The 18,738-nt window shown below is 41.1% G+C and overlaps 1 protein-coding gene across 1 annotated transcript in view; it reads right to left on the bottom strand.

Annotated features, from left to right (window-relative positions):
* Window positions 1-5,385: 5,385 nt before the first annotated feature.
* Window positions 5,386-18,738, bottom strand: part of LOC311242551 (glycerol-3-phosphate acyltransferase 4-like) — a 45,634-nt gene continuing 32,281 nt past the window's right edge. The window contains exons 7-13 of the mRNA XM_084331522.1: window positions 17,439-17,532; window positions 17,204-17,319; window positions 16,858-16,913; window positions 16,647-16,732; window positions 12,131-12,259; window positions 7,696-7,775; window positions 5,386-6,170 (exon numbers count right to left, since the gene is read on the bottom strand). Coding sequence (XP_084187648.1) covers window positions 6,062-6,170; window positions 7,696-7,775; window positions 12,131-12,259; window positions 16,647-16,732; window positions 16,858-16,913; window positions 17,204-17,319; window positions 17,439-17,532 — 670 coding nt within the window. The 3' untranslated portion in view covers window positions 5,386-6,061. The remainder of the gene's footprint in view (window positions 6,171-7,695; window positions 7,776-12,130; window positions 12,260-16,646; window positions 16,733-16,857; window positions 16,914-17,203; window positions 17,320-17,438; window positions 17,533-18,738) is intronic.

Here is an 18,738-nt window from a genome sequence, read left to right as displayed (position 1 = left end):
AACTCCTCCATTACATCTTCCATCTCCATACCCTCTTCCATCTCATTTTCCATCTCCTCCCACAACATGGCCAGAGGTCTCTTATTCCTTGCCATCCGTGTATCACTCTGCTGTTCTCCTGGGTTGCCATGGTAATAGGAGGTAGCTGGGCAGAAGCACTGGCAATCCAACATCTCGCTCCAAAAGCAGGATAGTTGTCTGTTGTGGATCCTGTCCTTATGTGCGATGATCTGGTGTATTTGTCTTGTTGAGGGAACCGGTTTGAGAGGATTCATGAGAAGTGTGTCGTATCTTTGCATGTCTTCTTCCACAATATGATACAGCTGAACACCATTCAGACTGTTTGAGACCTTTTTGAAAAATATGTGTCCATCCGTCACATAATTTCCTCTCAGGACCAGGTTGTCAGCTGTTCTTTTTACTGTTCCGCCAATGCCGTCTGGTGCGCCCTTACCATGAGAAGTGGGGAAGAAGTTCCACGTTGTCCTTTCAAACCCCAGTGTAGGTGGGATACCAGACAGAAGAAAAAAGTTCTTCTTGTTCTTGTTTGCTTGGACCATCAGACCAAAAGTGCATGGTGGTAACCTGTGGATATTTTGTCTTGATATCTTTTAGGACTGGATCCATTTGTGTCCAGATTGCTGCAGCATCCTGTCTCTTTGACTCTGACAGTGTGCAAAACCCTGCCTTTCCACCCTTAGTGTAATACATTCTGGTATGGAGTGTTATCTGTCGCAGATTTTGTCCGAAATGGCAGGCCTGAACTTCAGCTTTATATTTGAATTTCCAGGATTCTGAAAAGTCAACATGGACGATTGCTGTACTCTCATCACAGGACTCAATTGTGTTGCTGTATTCTTTTGACTGGTTTCGCAATGAACACACATGTGTTGTAGTTTCCTTTCTGAGTTTTTGCTCATAGAGTTTGATGAGCAATGAAAGGCTGCCTCGGTGTTCGACGAGCTTAGTGTTCATGTCGATTCCATTGCATGTGTCTTCTTGAACTCTCTCCCACTGCTTCCATTGAACATCGATTTTGTCTTGCTCTTGGGTTGTAACTGTACCTTTGTTTAGACATTGTGAACAGGCGCGAATAAGGCAGGCCTCACTTGCTGGAGAGCAACAAACTAATTGAAAACTGTCATCCAGTTTGTTTGACTTCACAACACCAGACATTTTAAGGACCTCGAGCATTAAGCATGCATTTTCATGTATTTGACACAGACATGTCTTCCGATCAGATGCTTTTGGTGCTGTGACATAGAAGGGCCTCAGAGCACAGAATGAAGAATAGCTCAGCTTTACAGTGGTTCTTAATCTGGTGTGGAGGTTGAGCATGGAGTCTAGCAGGATCATTATGTGCCGCTTGATCTTGTTCCTGGTGATTGTGTCAGTCTTATCCATTGTCACACGTGTAGAGTAGATAGATAGATAGATAGATAGATACTTTATTAATCCCCTTGGGGAAATTCAGGGTATCTCGCAGCTCACATAGTATACAGACATTGACCATTCCCATACAGTAGTTACAAGAAGGAAGAAGGAAGAAATCCTGAACAGTCTGTGTTATACCCTGTATTAATGTTGGCTTTTTCTGAGGCTGCTCCTTTTCTCTCATTAACTTGTAGGTTACCCCAAACTCTTTCATTTGTTGAAGAAGACGATACTTTTTAAGAATCGTGCCTGATGACACACTCAGTGCACTCAGTTTGTCTTCAGCTCTCTTCTGGGGATGTTGTGGAATAGAAGGGTCTTTTGGATTTTCGGATTCCTTACTTTGCTTCCTGATAGCATCTTCTTTGTTTCTGTGCCTGGAGAGTCCAGTGGTGATGTATTTGTAGCCTTTTTTCTGCGCATTATTGTTTTTATCAGGTTGTTTCGTTGCTTTGTTACATTTGTAATATTCTCTTTCATAGTTTTTATTTCTCTTGAATGCCTTTTTCGCATTTTACTTCGTTGCTTTTCCTGTCTGAGAGACTCCCTGCACTGTCTGGCATTGTTATCTAGAATATCCTGATCTGATTTTTATCTGATCCTGATTTTTCTTGAACTCTACACTTGTGACAACTGATAAGATTGAGACAACTGACTAGCAAAATATTATCCTGTTGATCACTCCATACCATAATGTATTACACTATGGATGGAAAGAGTCAGATAAAGGATGATGTAGCAATCTACAGTAGACACACATGGACCAGTCCTATATTAAGAATTATTATAAAGATATTAAGATGAAATATCCAGTTTACCACCGTTCGTTCACCTTTTCTCTGATGATCTAAGTAAACAGTATAAGAACAAGAATAACTGTTTTCTTCTGTCTTGTATCCCTACTGGGTTATGAAATTTTACATCAATCAATCAACCACGTAGACAAGTGATATATTTATATTTATGTATTAACACATGTAAGACAATTATTCAATAAGCAGACCACAGCCTGCCCATGCTCTAAAAGTCAGAAGTGTATTGTAATGCATGCTATTATATGCACACTTCTGTGCAGATACAACTCTGAAATAACATTTAAATCCTTTACCATGTTCAAAAATAGTATAATAATAGCATATTATGAGATTATTGATGGATTTGTCAACTCCGTCAGCTTACACGTCAACTCCGTCAGACACAAAATCTGACGGAGTTGACAAAAAGGCACACATTTTCCCTCCAAGCCTGTATTGTGCACTGCAGCTAGCTAGTTTTTTGGCAGTTGCTAGCTGTCTTAATAATCTCACTGAAACACTTGAATTCAATCCACTATTGTTTTTTAAAAGTATAATAACGGAGAGATGGTGTTGACATGTTCCAGCTGTGACCATAGGAATATTGACATTGTTTGTCTAAAATATCAAAACGTATCAAATTTACCAGACCATGTGTGGTAGTGTTGCATTCACCACAGGCAGGGAAAGGAAAAGGGGTCCTCAGGGATAGAGCTGGCCATGCTATTGCCTGATTTAATTAGGTTTATGAAAAAGTCTGACAGAGTTGACATAAATTGAGGACACAACTTTGATAGGCAGATTTCTATGGAAAATATTATTTGAGTTTCATGGCATGCATTGTTTTATACATTTATAACCCTCATCCTTGATTTGATATGTATGTTTTCACAAGTGGAGAGGTTTTTCAAGCTTTTTTGGGCTGGTCAATAATGTGACCCTTGCTGAGGACAAGGAAATTAACATGGGAGCTTCTAACCACAGATTATACATTTAAACAAATATCCCCCAAAAAACAAATATATGTTCTAAAACATAACATCAGTATACACAATACCTTTAGATTGAACTTTGTGAGTATGTCAATCATTATTAATTTCTTATATAAATTAGACGTTTCTATGTAGGACATGTTTTGTCCCGACTCTCAAGAATCAGTGACATAGAATTACCCAGAGTTTCTACAGCTTGCAGCTCCATAACAAGTGTGTATCAATGTAATACCAAGACAAGTACATTTAAATTAGACTAACGTCATCTCACCATTCTTTTATTTGAGAGTTTGGATGTGTGATCATCATATCACTATTATGTAATCACCTCTATTTATTGTAATTGATATTTTCGACAACAACCGTTCCTAGTTCTCAAACACAATCCTCCTGCAGCTCAGCACAGCAGAATACACTGTGTATGCAGTCCTGTACCACAGCAGCAGACTGGGGCCCTAGCTGAAGGAGGCCAAAAACTCAGGCTCTCCATAGTGCTGGCAGTTTGTTGCTCAGCCATGTCAGGGTTTACACAACCAACCTTTTGAGGTCTTCTCCCTGCTTCCTCTTACTCCTCCTCTGAGCACTGTGTGCTTTCTTCACCCTTTGTCAATGGATCCATTTGAAGCCATTGCAACACACAAGACGCAAAAGAATGTCGCCCTGTCCATCACCAGTGAAAACAAAGCCATCCAAGGGGGGGGGGGGGGGGGGGGGCACTCTGAAAGGCAAGTGAGGCAGTTTGTGCAGCCAGGATTAAAGCTGGCTTCTGGATGAGGTCTCATGCTCATGACATTCAGGGTTGGACAACTTGTCCCTGAACACTTGGTCATCAAATAGATCAATATAGGTCAATACTCAGTGGCAACGTTTTTAATCCTCAACCCAAACCCAGGTTGAGGCCGGCTGCCCACTGCATGATAAATCGATGACAGACAGAAGCTGTGCCCACAGACTGGGCTCTGAAGCCAAGAAAAGCAGCACAAACCTAAACTGCGGACTACTTAGGTGGGAAAACTACTTCCAAGTTGTGAAACTGTTCCTGAAATAATCGTTTATTGTTGGGAGGATATTCAGAACCACTGGGTTGACTTGGGATAACTGTGGCGATAATGCAACGCTATTATAAGCTCCGGTCAACAGAATGGTGTCAGTGATGTACAGTGATGTACACCAAGTGAACAGAAATAATTTACTTAAACCCCACCCACATTCTCCCTACTTTTGTACTGGCAAACATTTCAACTGCCAGTCTTGAAAGTAGCACGCCAAAATTACCTAATTTAATGGACCTGTCTCAAAACCCTGCCCCTTTTCTTGATCCTCCAATCACAACTGTCGCTTACCTCGGACAAACTTGGTTTGTCCGAGGTAAGCGACAGTTGTGATTGGAGGATCATGAAAAGGGGCAGGGTTTGAGACAGGTCAATTGCATACAAGCGAGGAATACTGACCAGGATTAACATGTTTCTATTAGAATAAATTAATAAAATCAATACACATTCACAGATCGCGTCCCTTTCATGAACTTTTATTTTGGTGAACAGATTTGACACTTGATCTAAATGACTATCCCTGATACAGAAACGTCTAGTAGGATGAGGATTAGGGTGAAGATGGCAAAGGCATTCTGCCGTGACTACAGCCTGTTAGGGAGTTCAGAACTATACCTGGACCCTCTCCTTGCTGCCTCTTAGAAGCTGCCAAGCAGGGGAAAACACAGTTGTTAGAAATAAATAAATACAATTAAAAATAACGTTTTGAGAGGTCACATAGCAAATTTGGCAAGACGGTCCCAGCAATGAGCATGAATCCAATAAGAACCTCATGAGAAGCAGTTAGAAAGGGTATCCATGAATTCAGTATGACTGATTCTCTTATTTTACCAGCTACTCTAATATTGACACATTATGACCAAGTTTCAGTCTAGCGACCAATTTAGATTCAAATGATCCTACTTAGGACTGAGAATCTCCCAGGCCAATGCTAGATAAGAACATTGTATATTCTCATTGTTTAAATATTAGCTGGGACAAGAACATCTGCTACATTTGAACAAACCCAATCCCAGTTACTGTGGGTGCACATTCTCCATATCATAACGTGAACAAGGTTTACACATTCCATGGAATATTGCACAGAAATAAAAACAACATCCAGATCGCAACTGTCAAGTAACTCATGTATTGTACACATGTGCGGATACATTACTTACTGTAAAAACACAAAGCTTAAAATATAAGGCCTTTCCCCCTTAAAAAAAAGCCCATAAAAATATCTGAAATTTAATTAAACTTGGCACCAAACCCTAAGTCGTAGTGGGTACAAGCCAGCCATGCAACTCCCAAATGAGCCACAGGGTTTCCCTTCAATACAAACTAGCTGTATCTACAGTACCTCTGTCATACCTCTCAGCTTGTCAGATCTGTAACTTTAACAACAAATACTAAACTGTCAATACAGACAATATAGTAAAACAGAACAGGTTGAACAACCAAACAAATACAGGAACTTTGTGAGGAGGATAAATACATTTCGTCCCTCAAAAAGGTCGTCATCAAGACAAGACAACACACCATCTTTTTTGCACACCTTATTGTGACTCAAACAGAAGCTGTACCTCTTGTTAAACCTTCACAACACTGAGGAGGCTCAGAATAGTCTGTAACAGCGATGAGAGCTGGACACGCGAGGCTGAGGCCGTGACCGAGGAAGCCAAACGGAGTATTGCCAACACCAGAGAGGGAGCTTTCCAGGCCACCAGCTCCGGCAGGGAGCCGAGGCGACGGCTGACTGTTCAGTTTTGGTCCCGAGTGGTTCTGGTCGTATCCAGACGGGTTTTCTTCAGGAGCGACTGCGATCCTCTTGGGTTCCCACCAGCATCCTGCTGTACAGCTTCTGCTGCTCTTCCTTAAAGGTGTCTTTTACCTTCCCTCGCTTCAAACCACCGTCCCTAGAAGAAAACATTCAAGGACAACAGTCAGTTTACTGTTTTATCCAAAGCGACTTACAAGTTCTGTACTTCAGTTCTGTAAGTCAGCAGGAAGGGTCTTTCAGCTGAGTTACACTGTTCATCAAACAGTGTTGAAACTTGGGTGCTGCAGTGTTGACTGCATAGTAGTAGAGACATTAGTATCGTAGGTAGTAGGGCTGTCTTAAATACTTCGAAGCTTCGTTCGATGGGCATCGAATATGAAAATAAAATTATATAATTTTTTTTTTGCAAAATCAACTCTGCCTATTTGTTAATTACAACAAGCAATGCTGTTTGTTATTTAAGACGAGGTCGGACTCTGCACTGACAGGTTTGTGTTCATTGTGCTGCTTTTATAAAGCCTCAAATGACGGTTTACAATATTTCATGAAAGCAAAGTGTTGTTTGTCTAAGATTTAAAAAGGTTTAAACTTTACAGCACTGACAACGTTGAACAAAGTGCTGTACAAGTCCCACAACATAAAAAAAAGAAAAAAAAATATTATTTTATTAGAAAATATATTTTTTTATTTTATTTCGAAGCTTCGAATTAAATCTCGGCCCCGAAGCTTCGAATTCCAAAGAAAATCGAAGGTCAGCCCTAGTAGGTAGTGACATAGGCATGGAAGATTATTTAGTGGAAGAGTGCTTAGTTAAGTAAATGATGCAGCTTCGCCAGGGCCTACAGTTTAGAGATAGACGATGGATACCACTTTGATCCACAAGAGGAACTTGCTAGTAGACATGACGAGGTGAGACAGAAGCCATAGAGAGGCGAGACAGATTGAAATTAAGTTATGAAAAAGGTGATTAGTGGGAGGCAATAATTATAACTGTAGAATAAAAATCAGTGTTGGACAGATTTGCTATGTAGTCGAGCTGCTTAAACAATTATTCAAGTAATCGATTCATTAAATGAATATCTCATCTATTAATCTGTGCATCTAAATGATAAATGTGCATCTCCAAATGAACATTAGTGCTTCTGCATGAAATGATTCTTCCTTCTTTTGGATTTCCATCAGACTAGATACTTGGAACATTAAACTGCCACAATTAAATGCTTTTAAGCATTGATGCATTACGTTTTTTCATTAATTCTTTTTGTAATTGATTAATTTGATTCAGTCATCAATAAATCATGTCAATCATGACACCCCTATTGCATAGTGTAATGCTAACAGAGCCATGTCCACACCAATTTGCCAAGACTGCCACTGACTGTGAAAATGCATTAATGACCAATGTTGGTCTGCCTCAGCTGGTCTGGGCAGTTCTTTAGTGCCCGACGGACGGTTTAACATGTTGAATTGGCATCATCAGTCCATCAGCCCTGGACAGATGGTAGCTAGCTATTCACATAGACTTACCGTGTTGAGTTTCATAAGTTCCCTTATAAAATCTGAGTTCAGAAATCGACTATAGCGTTTTTTTTCTACCCAATTATCTCATCATGAATAACCACAAGCACTAGTCTGAACAACAAGCTTTTGCTATTACTCACCATAGCAGGTCCACCAGTCCTCCTTGCCTGGCAATAGCTGCCTTAACACGATTGGCAAACTGTACAGCATCCTCTCCCTCCTATTCACAAAGAGACACGTCATGAATAAAAAGCAGATGCATAATAGGACCAGGCTACTCTAAATATAAAGAAACAATGGCAATGATTCAGAAACTTTTTGGAGGATCATTGCATGGAATATACATGACTCATAACAAAATGCTACATCAGAGGAAAGAAGAAACCAGTCATGGCTAAATATGGGGCCTTGTGAGAACAGAGCGATCTTATAGCCTTCTCCTTTGGTTCATGGACTATTCTCATCCCAAGCGGAAACTGATCAAAAGGGCAGAACACCTCCGAGGACAGACTATATCACAGCCAGGCCCGGACTGGCCATCGGGAGCACCGGGAGTTTTCCCGGTGGCCTGGCCTGCACAGATAAAAAAAAAAAAAAAAAAGTATATAAAAAAAATATATATATATAATATTTTTTTATTATAATAAAAAAAAGATTTGCCAGGCCATTGTTTCTAGTTGTGGCGGCGGCGCGGCGCAATAGCAAGATAACCCAGGTGGGTGGGGAACAACCAGGATTTCACTGTCTGCGACAGAGTTGGAGAACTATCTGACTCTCTCTCACACGGATCACACACACACACACACAATGGAGCCGTGCTGCCGCTTGTGATAGGTGGAGGCGGGACCAGGCGATACGACTGATTGACAGTGGAGGCGGCGAATGGAATGGCAGATGGCACTCAGACGCAGAATAACAGCCAGGCAATGAGCCAAGTAGTGAGGGACTCGGGAGAGATACAGTAGAGCGAAAGTCAATTAACGTTGATGTCAAGATGGACAGTGGAAGAAAGAGAAAGGGTGGAGGAGAGAGGGATAAAACAAAGAAAAAGAAAGGCCCTTACAGGAGAGAGTGGTTAACAGTATTATAATAGTAAATAGAAAAATATGTTGTGCTCTTGCTTTTTTCTTTTTGAAGGTGGAGAGAGTAGCATTGCTAGTGCCACAACAGTTTTATTTGAGGTTCATAACAGTACATTGTACTAAGCAATTGTTGGCTCAATAGTTTATGATTCACATGCACTAAAATTCACCAGAATGCAGGAAATTAAGTCTTTGTAACAAAATGTCCTGGTGTGGGACCCCCAGACCCCCCGCTTAAAAAGTGGCCTGATTGGGGCAATATTTCGCGCTATATCTCCCGGTATGAATTATTTCCCCAGTCCGGCCCTGATCACAGCCCACTGCATTCATCCAACTCTGACATTTACAGAGTGAATACCTTCCCTTTCTCCACTCTGCCATGAGAAGGAACACAATGTCTGGAGATCTGAGGCTGCTCAGTCATTGGCCCTCCCCAGGTGGTCTTTGCTTTCCCGTTACTCTGCACCCAGGTCGTACTGATCTGACATCAGATCCACTCCCTCCCTCAGTAGAGTACACATAAACAAAGCTTAATGTATACTTCACGTCTATAACAATGTTTCCATTATTAGCAGTCAAATGTTACATCTTTGTCAATAACACCTAAAAAAAACAAAGAGTGTACCTGTACATTTTCGTGAACACCGATTTTAAACCCCACTCAAAGGCCGTGTTCACATCTGAAAGTCCACGGATAGTCCGACCAAATGTGTGATACATTGTTTGATTTTGGTTTGCGTTCACACTTCCCTTTTTTGAGCTAACCTAATTTGTAGTAGAGTTGAGAGCGAGAGAGAGAGCAAGAGAGAGATAGATACTGTCATTACGCGTGCGGCGCAAGTCTAGAGAGGAGAGACTGTCATTACGCACGTGGCGCGAGTCTGACTATGGAGCGCACACTGCAATGCACTGTAGGCTACTTTGCTTCCTAGATTAGGTACTATAGTTCGATTGCGTTCACACCAACAGCAAAACGCACCATGCTCCACTTTGAAATGGACCGAGTCCCAACTTTTCAAAAGGACCATGGTTCGGTTGTTTGATCCTCACAATAGTTTGGTTTGTGTTCACACCTCTCCAAACGAAACGGACTATTGATTTAAAGGGACCATGGTTCACTTAAAACGGACCAAACAGGGTAGGTGTGAACGCGCCCAAAGAGATCACTGGGGGACATTGGAACTACCCAGGAAAATAAATCAATGTTGTTACGCAAAGCAAGTATAAAACATACAATCACGCCTGATTCTTTTGTGTTTTACAAGGGGTGTCTGCTGACAGCAAGCGCTGCAAAACAGACTTGATAAAAACACAGCTTAGCAGGGTGTGATTAGGAGTTAAGGTATGTTGATTCACTTCTCTGCACATGGTAGGCAGGTATCACACACTGCAGACTTTGGCCTAGTCGACAAGTATTTTTGAAAACTGGGTTTTTCCCTCCCTCGTTTTCAAGAAGACTGTATTCCACACCAACAGTGTTTTAGAAAATCTCTCAAAAACACTCATGAAATGATCCGATAGCATGACCTAAAAACTCTGGTTTCCACCATTGGGAGGCTGCAGGGAACTCTCCATGGCCCTGACCTCAGATAAAATACATTTTGAAAACTATATAATCTCCGGTTTCACCGGTCCACTGGAATACAATGTATTTTCAGTGTTTCAGTTTTCAAAAAAGTGTTCAGTGACCTAAAACACAGTTTTCATGTGGACAAAAAGCCAAAACTCATAGAAATAGCTACAAAAAAGTTTCAAATGTATATGCATTTATGTGTGGATTAGGTCTACTGATGGAGCAGACGGATCTGTCAAACATCTCAGCAATAGGCAGTGCAGTCGATTTTAATGTAATTTCTCAATGAAGTGCTGTTCTGTTATGTGCCACCAGGAGGTGCAAAGCCTGACAGAAGCTACATGTGACTTGCTCTATTTCAGTCACTCCAAATATTAAGTGAGATACTCATTATATAATGAGCCTCCAAAGCTTTGCAGTACATTTTGAGGCATTTATTCAAATGAATAAAAACCATAAATTAATCTAGACATGTTTGACAAAACATATAAACACACTATAATGTTCTCTCTTTGTCACTTGCATACATTAATCCATGGAACAAAGGCAAACTACACAGGCATGCCCATATCTACGTGCGTACCCACACACACAGCTCAAAATGGATTGTGGGCCAACGTCAACTGATGCCGTCAAAAAGTATTTGCTGATCAGTCGAACCCATTGCTCATCAAGCAGAGAATGGAGTAATTTAACAACCGTCGGCACCACTGATGAATGACAAGTTTGGAGAGCTATTTCAAAAAACGTGCTGCCTATTCTATCCACGCTGCGTCTCCATCGGCAGAGAAAGTCGGGAGAGACGAAAAGTAACCTGGCCTAACTCGAGCGCCCCTACTGGTTGAGTATTGTTAATACAGCAACAACCCGGCTACCATGCGGCAAGGGCAGCGCTCTACTGTGCTTCATCTCTATGTTGACTCACTTCACTGCACAAGCAGGTACCACAGACTATGTTGACCGACTCACCTCTATGCACACGGGACGGGAGTAGGGCTGCACGATTTTGGGAAATAATCTAATTGCGATTATTCTGACAGATATTGCGATTGCGATTTGCGATGCGATTATAACATATTTAAAAAAAAAATTACAAGAAGAATGTTGCCGCTTTCTGTAGTCGGGTCCCAACTGCAAAATTACTGTATTACCCTGTATTATACACTTTTACTATCATGTAGACTATTCTGCTTTGTGTTTACATGTGATGTATTGTATACATGCACATTTATTATGTTCTTGTGTGATGTATCGCACATTTTATTGCCGTGTGATGTATTGCAAATGTTATTGCTGTCATCTTGGCCAGGTCTAGATTGCAAAGGAGATCGTGTATCTCAATGGACTTCCTGGTTAAATAATTTTTTTTTTTTCTTTTTTTTTTTTTTTTTCTTTTTTTTTAATTGCAGGCTTGGCGATTTGATAATTGCATCATTCCAAATCGCGATTTCGATTAAAAAACGATTAATCGTGCAGCCCTAGACGGGAGGCAGGTACCACACACTGCAGACTATGTTGACTGACTCACCTCTCTGCACATGGGAGGCAGGTACCACAGACTATGTTGACACACTCACCTCTCTGCACATGGGAGGCAGGTACCACAGACTATGTTGACACACTCACCTCTCTGCACATGGGAGGCAGGTACCACAGACTATGTTGACACACTCACCTCTCTGCACATGGGAGGCAGGTACCACAGACTATGTTGACACACTCACCTCTCTGCACATGGGAGGCAGGTACCACAGACTATGTTGACACACTCACCTCTCTGCACATGGGAGGCAGGTACCACAGACTATGTTGACACACTCACCTCTCTGCACATGGGAGGCAGGTACCACAGACTATGTTGACACACTCACCTCTCTGCACATGGGAGGCAGATACCACAGACTATGTTGACACACTCACCTCTCTGCACATGGGAGGCAGGTACCACACACTGCAGACTATGGCCCAGCTGCTCATCATGCGTAACAGGTAGTTGATCATGCCAAACATGCTGCTGTTCCAGAAGGCATCTCCAAAGCGGGGGTCATACTGGAGTGAACACACAGGAATGTACAATTAGTACATGGATTAACCCAATGTATTGTAGATAATGACATTTAACTAGGAAACATAAGTCATTAAAAACGAATCAATTAATAATTAACACAACAGAAGTTATCACTAAAACCTAGCAAAGAGTCAAAAACCTTTGCAAAAAAACTCAAATAAAGCGAAACTTCTCTTTGCTTATAGTACATATTTTTTGTTAAAATATCCCCATGTAATCCCTTCCCCACCAGCTTCATAGTTAAACCTCATCAGAAGCCTCATCTCTCAGATCTGCCTTCCCCTCATGTTGTTTAACGGTGAGGTTTCTCACAAAGCTAGATCTGCTTGGAATGAGGACATTTTTATTTGATTTGAAATCTTTATTTCGAACATGTAAATACAAACAATATAAAATCAAAACAAATCATTGATCTCTATGAAATGAAAAAAAAATTCATAAACAAAAACAAAACATAAGGTCAACTTTATTCATATAGCACATTTAAAATCAACCGAAGTTGTACCAAAGTGCTGTACAATATAAAAACAGAAATACTAAAAGAAATACAAAATACAGTATACACAAAGTCATAAAAACTACAATAAGAATTTTAAAACAATCACAACACGACCAGGGATGTGTGGCTTACCTCATAACTCAATTTACATGTTTGAAAAGGAGTGTACTAATTTAAAACATTACAAAACAAATAAATATATATATGCACAAAAATAAATAAATTTAAAAAAATTATAATTACCGGTATATATAAAACATGAAAGAAATCAAATAAAAATGTAAACGCCTGTGAATGTAAAATCCCTTCCTCATCCCTGTACCTCGTGAAAATAATTTCCTTATAATTCAGTTTGAATTGACATTGCTTTAGCACCACATTCAGACTGTTCCACAGTTTCACTCCACATATGGAAATGCAGTGTCTTCTCCTGGTAGTGTGTACACTAAGGACTTATTGAGTTCTTCCCTCAGATTATAACCCCCCTCTCTATCAAAGAACAGTTCTTGAATGTTTCCTGGAAGTACATTACCTTTTGCTTCATACATTAATTGTGCTGTTTTAAATTCCACAAGATCATTTAACTTGAATGTTTTTGACTTGTTTGCAGGGGAGGAAACAAACTTTTTGGCTTACCAGCCAACTGGCGAGTATATGATTTTTTTTTTACCAGCCAAACAGATTTTTTACCAGCCATAAATAAATCGCTAATTGTGATAATTACTTCTTTGTATGTCTTCGTCTAAATTTATTTTCAATCATAGTAATAATCACACCGTGTCTCTACTCTTCACAATATTAGCATAAAACATATTAATCACACCGTCTCTACTCTTCAAAATATTAGGATATCACATTAACATGAAAGAGGGAACTATTCTGGACTGGGTTGGGCTGAACTGGGCAGTGAAAGATGCTGGACTGGGTTGGGCAGGGAAAGTTGGGCTGGTCTAGGTTGGACTGGGTTGGGCTGGACTGGGCTGGGCAGTGAAAGAACCAAGCATTTCACTGTAATGTAATAGCTAAATAAAACAACTTGAACTTGACTTGTTACATTTGCACTCTGGTTGGATGCCAAACGTATTCTGGTTGTACTGTTTGTGCTGTATGATGACAATACATTGGAATCGAATCTCATGTCAACACTAGGGGTTCAGCAGGTGTATTCTGAATGACAAGTATGACAACATCACTGTTGTGAAGGGCATATGGGCGAGTGGTGATGTGGGGGGAAACCCGGTAATAATAAAATGTCACTCGGCTGCATTGAAAGCTCGGCGTTGCTAATAAACATTTAAAATAATTTTTATAAACTAGTAAAAAAAATCACTGAGCTAGCCTTGGCTAAAATGGCTTCCGCATTTTCACACAGGAGCGCTGTGATTGCTGGCTGCCTTCACGTGCCTGGTGCGCCCAGCAATCACAGCGCTCCTGCGTGAAAATGCGGAAGCAGCCATTTTAGCCAAGGCTAGCTCAGTGATTTTTTTACTAGTTTATAAAAAATATTTTAAATGTTTATTAGCAACGCCAAGCTTTCAAACCCCACCGCGTGTGTGTGTGAAACCCTAATGCAACGGTGAGTACCTTTGAAATGTCTATCTGATATATTTTGGACCCACCGCTCGTCTTTAACCAGTGCTTGATGTGCACATTAACATGGCTAGTAACGTGGGAGCCAGTGACTGCGTATTCAAGCGAGGCTTGCATCGCAGTCACGAAAGGGGCTATGGAATCGTTAGCCTCACGCCCACTTGTCATTATCATCCGACTCGAAGGAGACGCGTCGCGTGCTGTTGTTCACCCCCATGTCAGACCGCACTGATATCCGAAAGAGACGACTCTACATGCAATTATTTTCATCCACTGATGTGTTTTTGTCTAAGTTTGTCTACGTTGTCAAGCCGGTGACAGGAGTCTGTAGGTCTGCACACAGTGGTCTGTCCACTTCCCCTAGATGGGCGGCATCTTCTAGAAAACGAGTGTTCATTGGAGGAGCTTAGAGCGCAACGATGATGTTCATTGGTTATGGATTATTATCAAGCGCAAATGGGAGGAATCATAAGGGGGGAGTCAAAGTTCGGCTTGTGCCAGTGAGCGAATCAGCAGATTGCAGAATGATTTTTTTGTTTTGTTTACTACTCGCCAGTGTGGCGAGTGCTCTTCATGAATCACTCGCCAAACATAAATAATACTCGCATTTGGCGAGTAAAAGGGCCTAATTTCCTCCCCTGCTTGTTTGCGTGATCACGATAACCTGCAATGTGAACTATCCTTGTGGCTCTTTTTGAGAGTATAAAAAGTGGTTGTAGTGTAGAATTATAAGTGTTTCCCCAGACTTCAGCGCAGTAATTTAAATATGGTAAAACTAGTGAACAGTAGAGATTATCATTTTCAGATGACTGGTGGGCAATCACTAGGATTAGCTCTACTACTTCATGTGCAAGATTGGCGGAGATTTAGGACGGCCTACTCCAGACTTCCCTAACCCTGCTGCACAAGTGGCCAACCCCACAAAGGAACAACAAGGGGCCTGCAGAAAGCCACCAAGGAAACGGTAGTTAACTTTAGACAAATCATATCAGTATAAATATGCGATCGGTGATAATGCTTTATTTTCGCCGATCGTCAAAACCGATCTCACTCGCTTGTCTCGCTGAGTTCTGTCTCAGACACCGGGAGCTGTGCGGCGTCTGCTCCTCCCTCCAGCCCCTCCCGCGCGCATGTAAACACGGGTCTAGTAGTCTAGTGGGACGGGAGGACGGCGTCTCCCTTAGCCAACATTACAAAATGACCCAGTCAACCATTCACTTCCAGTCCAATACATGATGAGGCATTGTCTAACCGAACGGTATCTAGCCGGCCAGCTACTGATAGCTCCTGACATCAACAAACGCTCCAGCAAGTCTAGTAGAGACGTGTATGATACCTCAGCTAGCTCATGTTAGCTGACGCCAGCTCACTGTTCAAAACTAAATGTCCCACTGAACTAAATAGTTCACAGAGGCGCTGTATCAACGTTATATAGCCGGCCAGCAGTAGCCACAGATAGCTCCTGATATCAATGTTTTATAACACTCATTCGATGCGTATTCGAGCTGAGGGCATGTTGTTGAATATGATCGGGTCTAGCTGCAGCTCCGGTGAATCCTGGCCGTAGCTGCAGGCTACTCGAGTATAGGGCCTAGCTGCAGCTCCGGAGAATCCTGGCCGTAGCTGGAGGCTACTAGAGTACACACAGACAGTGGAGCTTGTTGCGTGGTGGCGATGTCTCGCAGATAATACAAGTACAAGTCTAATTATATAATATATATATTTTATAAAAAAAAAAAAAAAAAAAAATATATATAATATAATTTTTTTTTTGTTTGAATCAAAAACGATCGGTATCGGCCTATGGCTCACGACGATCGGTGGCAAAAAACGTGATCGGGGCATCCCTAGCATCCACCTCCAGCACCATTGAGGAAAACCCAGAAGATGTGTGTGTGAGATTTTCAATGGTGAGTGATGATCCTAGCTTTTTTCACATTATGGCCAAGTCATACATCTATGGATTGGGCCAAATCTGCTCTTTCCAATGGCTTTGCTCAATGGCTCAATCTGGATTTAGTACCACCATGCGCCCGTAACAGGGCAGCAAAGAACGTGAATGAAATCTACTATAAGTACAGTTACTTTTTTATAATGTAAATAGCTCCGCCATTTTCATCAGATTGAGACACGTTTTTTTCTAGACATTCACAGAAAAGGTAGAGAAACAAACTACGTCCTATTTTATGGCAATAACGTTCAGGTTTGTTCGACCCATGAGATGTAATCGTCAAGAGTTTTTCCGCAAAGATTATTTTCAGCAGCTTTCTCACTCTTACCTTAATGGCCACAGGGTAGACTGTGGAGCCAATCTCAAAGCTTCCCTTCTTAAACATCATAACTGAGGTGTTGTTGATGCAGGTACCTGGTGGTTCACAAAATAAAATAAAAAATTTGATTAAGGTTCAGATTTTACGAGTACAAGTTCACAATCTTCAGTTTTATAATACACTTATAATCCACTTATTGCAGACCAAATAACAAACTCACCTTCTGGGAAAATGAGAATAGGCAACTTAGTTGTATCTTCTACATGGTCACTCAATCTGCAACAACGGAAATATGCAGGTTATTAGCAACATAAATCTCATGTTACAGAAGGATATTAACTAAGACATCCATTATAGTATCCAATATAGTATATTAAGTGACACAATTTTACCAATGAAAACTAAAGCAAATTGCAACAGAGCAGCAATAAAAAAAAAAAAAAATACAACTTTTCAACCCAAAGACAATAACAACAGTGGTTTGGGTTCACCAAGTGTGAGATAAAATACATACTTTTGTTCTAAACAATCACCAAAGAAAACACTGGACAAGCCTGTAATGCTACCTTTTAGCCACTAGATGTCGATCTTTGACTTCTGAGCGTTCAAACCAAATATGTGGGCAAGCCTTGACCATGGACCTCTGAATGACACCCATCAAACCCCCATGGATTTGACCAACCTGAGACACACAAACGCATGCATGAAATAGCCGAACACGTATATGTGGAGAACTGTCATCACACCAGTAAATCACCGACAGTATTGTGGTAGCCTCCTGCTGGACTGTGGTGTAGTTACCATTGCATAGCAGCCATCACTGGCCAGGATGATGACATCAATAGGTGACGTGTGGTTGGCGACACATATCCCTCCATTCTTAGGCTTATTCTCACTGGGAAGATGAGAACAAACAGGAAGAGAGTTAACGGTCTACATAAAATGTGTTAATAATAAGCTTATGGTGGATTGACTGTTGGGAAGAGGTTACATTTGTCAGGGGAAAAGAAAGAACTGGCCGGTGGAAAAGGCCAACAAATGAGAAACTGAGAAACAAAGCAACCCATGGAGTTCACAGCTTGACCTCCTGAGCATGTAGGACCTATTACCCTGTGCCCAAATTCCAAAGATAGAGATACTGATCTCATTCCTACAGAGAGAGGGAGTGTAACACCCACCCTCCCATGTCACTTGTGTATTTTTAGCCCCTCCCGAGTGGAGTGAACTTGAAGTGCATGCTAGAACATGCTCAGTCCTTCAGGGCAGAAACAGGCATGATGGAGCCAGTGCACCAACTGTCGAATCCCTAAAGAGCTCTTGTCATTCAAATACAGTGCTGCATTTGGTGGCGTCAACATAGGCTTAATTCTTTATTCATAAAAGCTCCCTGCAATCTACACATTTCCTAATTAACTACAGCATTTCCCTTGGTTACTTCCTTGACTTACAAACGGTGCAGACAAGAAAAAGCTTCAACAAACCAATGGGCTAATGGCAATAAAATAGACCAAAGAATGAGTATTGTCTTGTTATGGCTATCACCACGACAAGCAAGCGTCAATAAAATCAATCTTCAGACAGGCTTATTAAGAGCAATCCGACTCTTCTCAGTTTGATTTCAAAATCAAAATCAAAATCAAAATCAAAATGGGTATTAGCCAAGACCATAATACCCATTTGTTAACACATGATGGCTGATTATCAACTTTCTGTATAACTTCTTGCTGTCTGTCAATGAGGCTGAATGGAGGAGAGGACACGACTGTCATCCTGTAAGAAACTGGGGTACAACCCAAACACCAGCACTGAGTAACATAGCCTCCAATATATAATTACTTAGCCTTGCTGTGTGTGCCATCCCCACAATAACTATAGTTCTACATACAGGGCTGTACAATCTGTAAGTATTGTTTTGGTTCTGTGCTCGAGCACAGAACCAACAAGATAAGATATTCCTTTATTGATTCCCTTGGGGAAATTCAGTGACTATAAGGATAGAGTGGAGACCTTCAGCTTCCATATACTGTACAATTTGGGGTTAACTGTAGGGTTAAACGGATACAGGTTTTTCAGCACTGATCCAGATCATTAGTAAATCAAG

Source organism: Notolepis coatsorum, assembly GCF_963971535.1.
Source record: "Notolepis coatsorum genome assembly, chromosome: 1".
Lineage (NCBI taxonomy): Eukaryota > Metazoa > Chordata > Actinopteri > Aulopiformes > Paralepididae > Notolepis > Notolepis coatsorum.
This window is presented reverse-complemented; position numbering and strand designations above follow the sequence as displayed.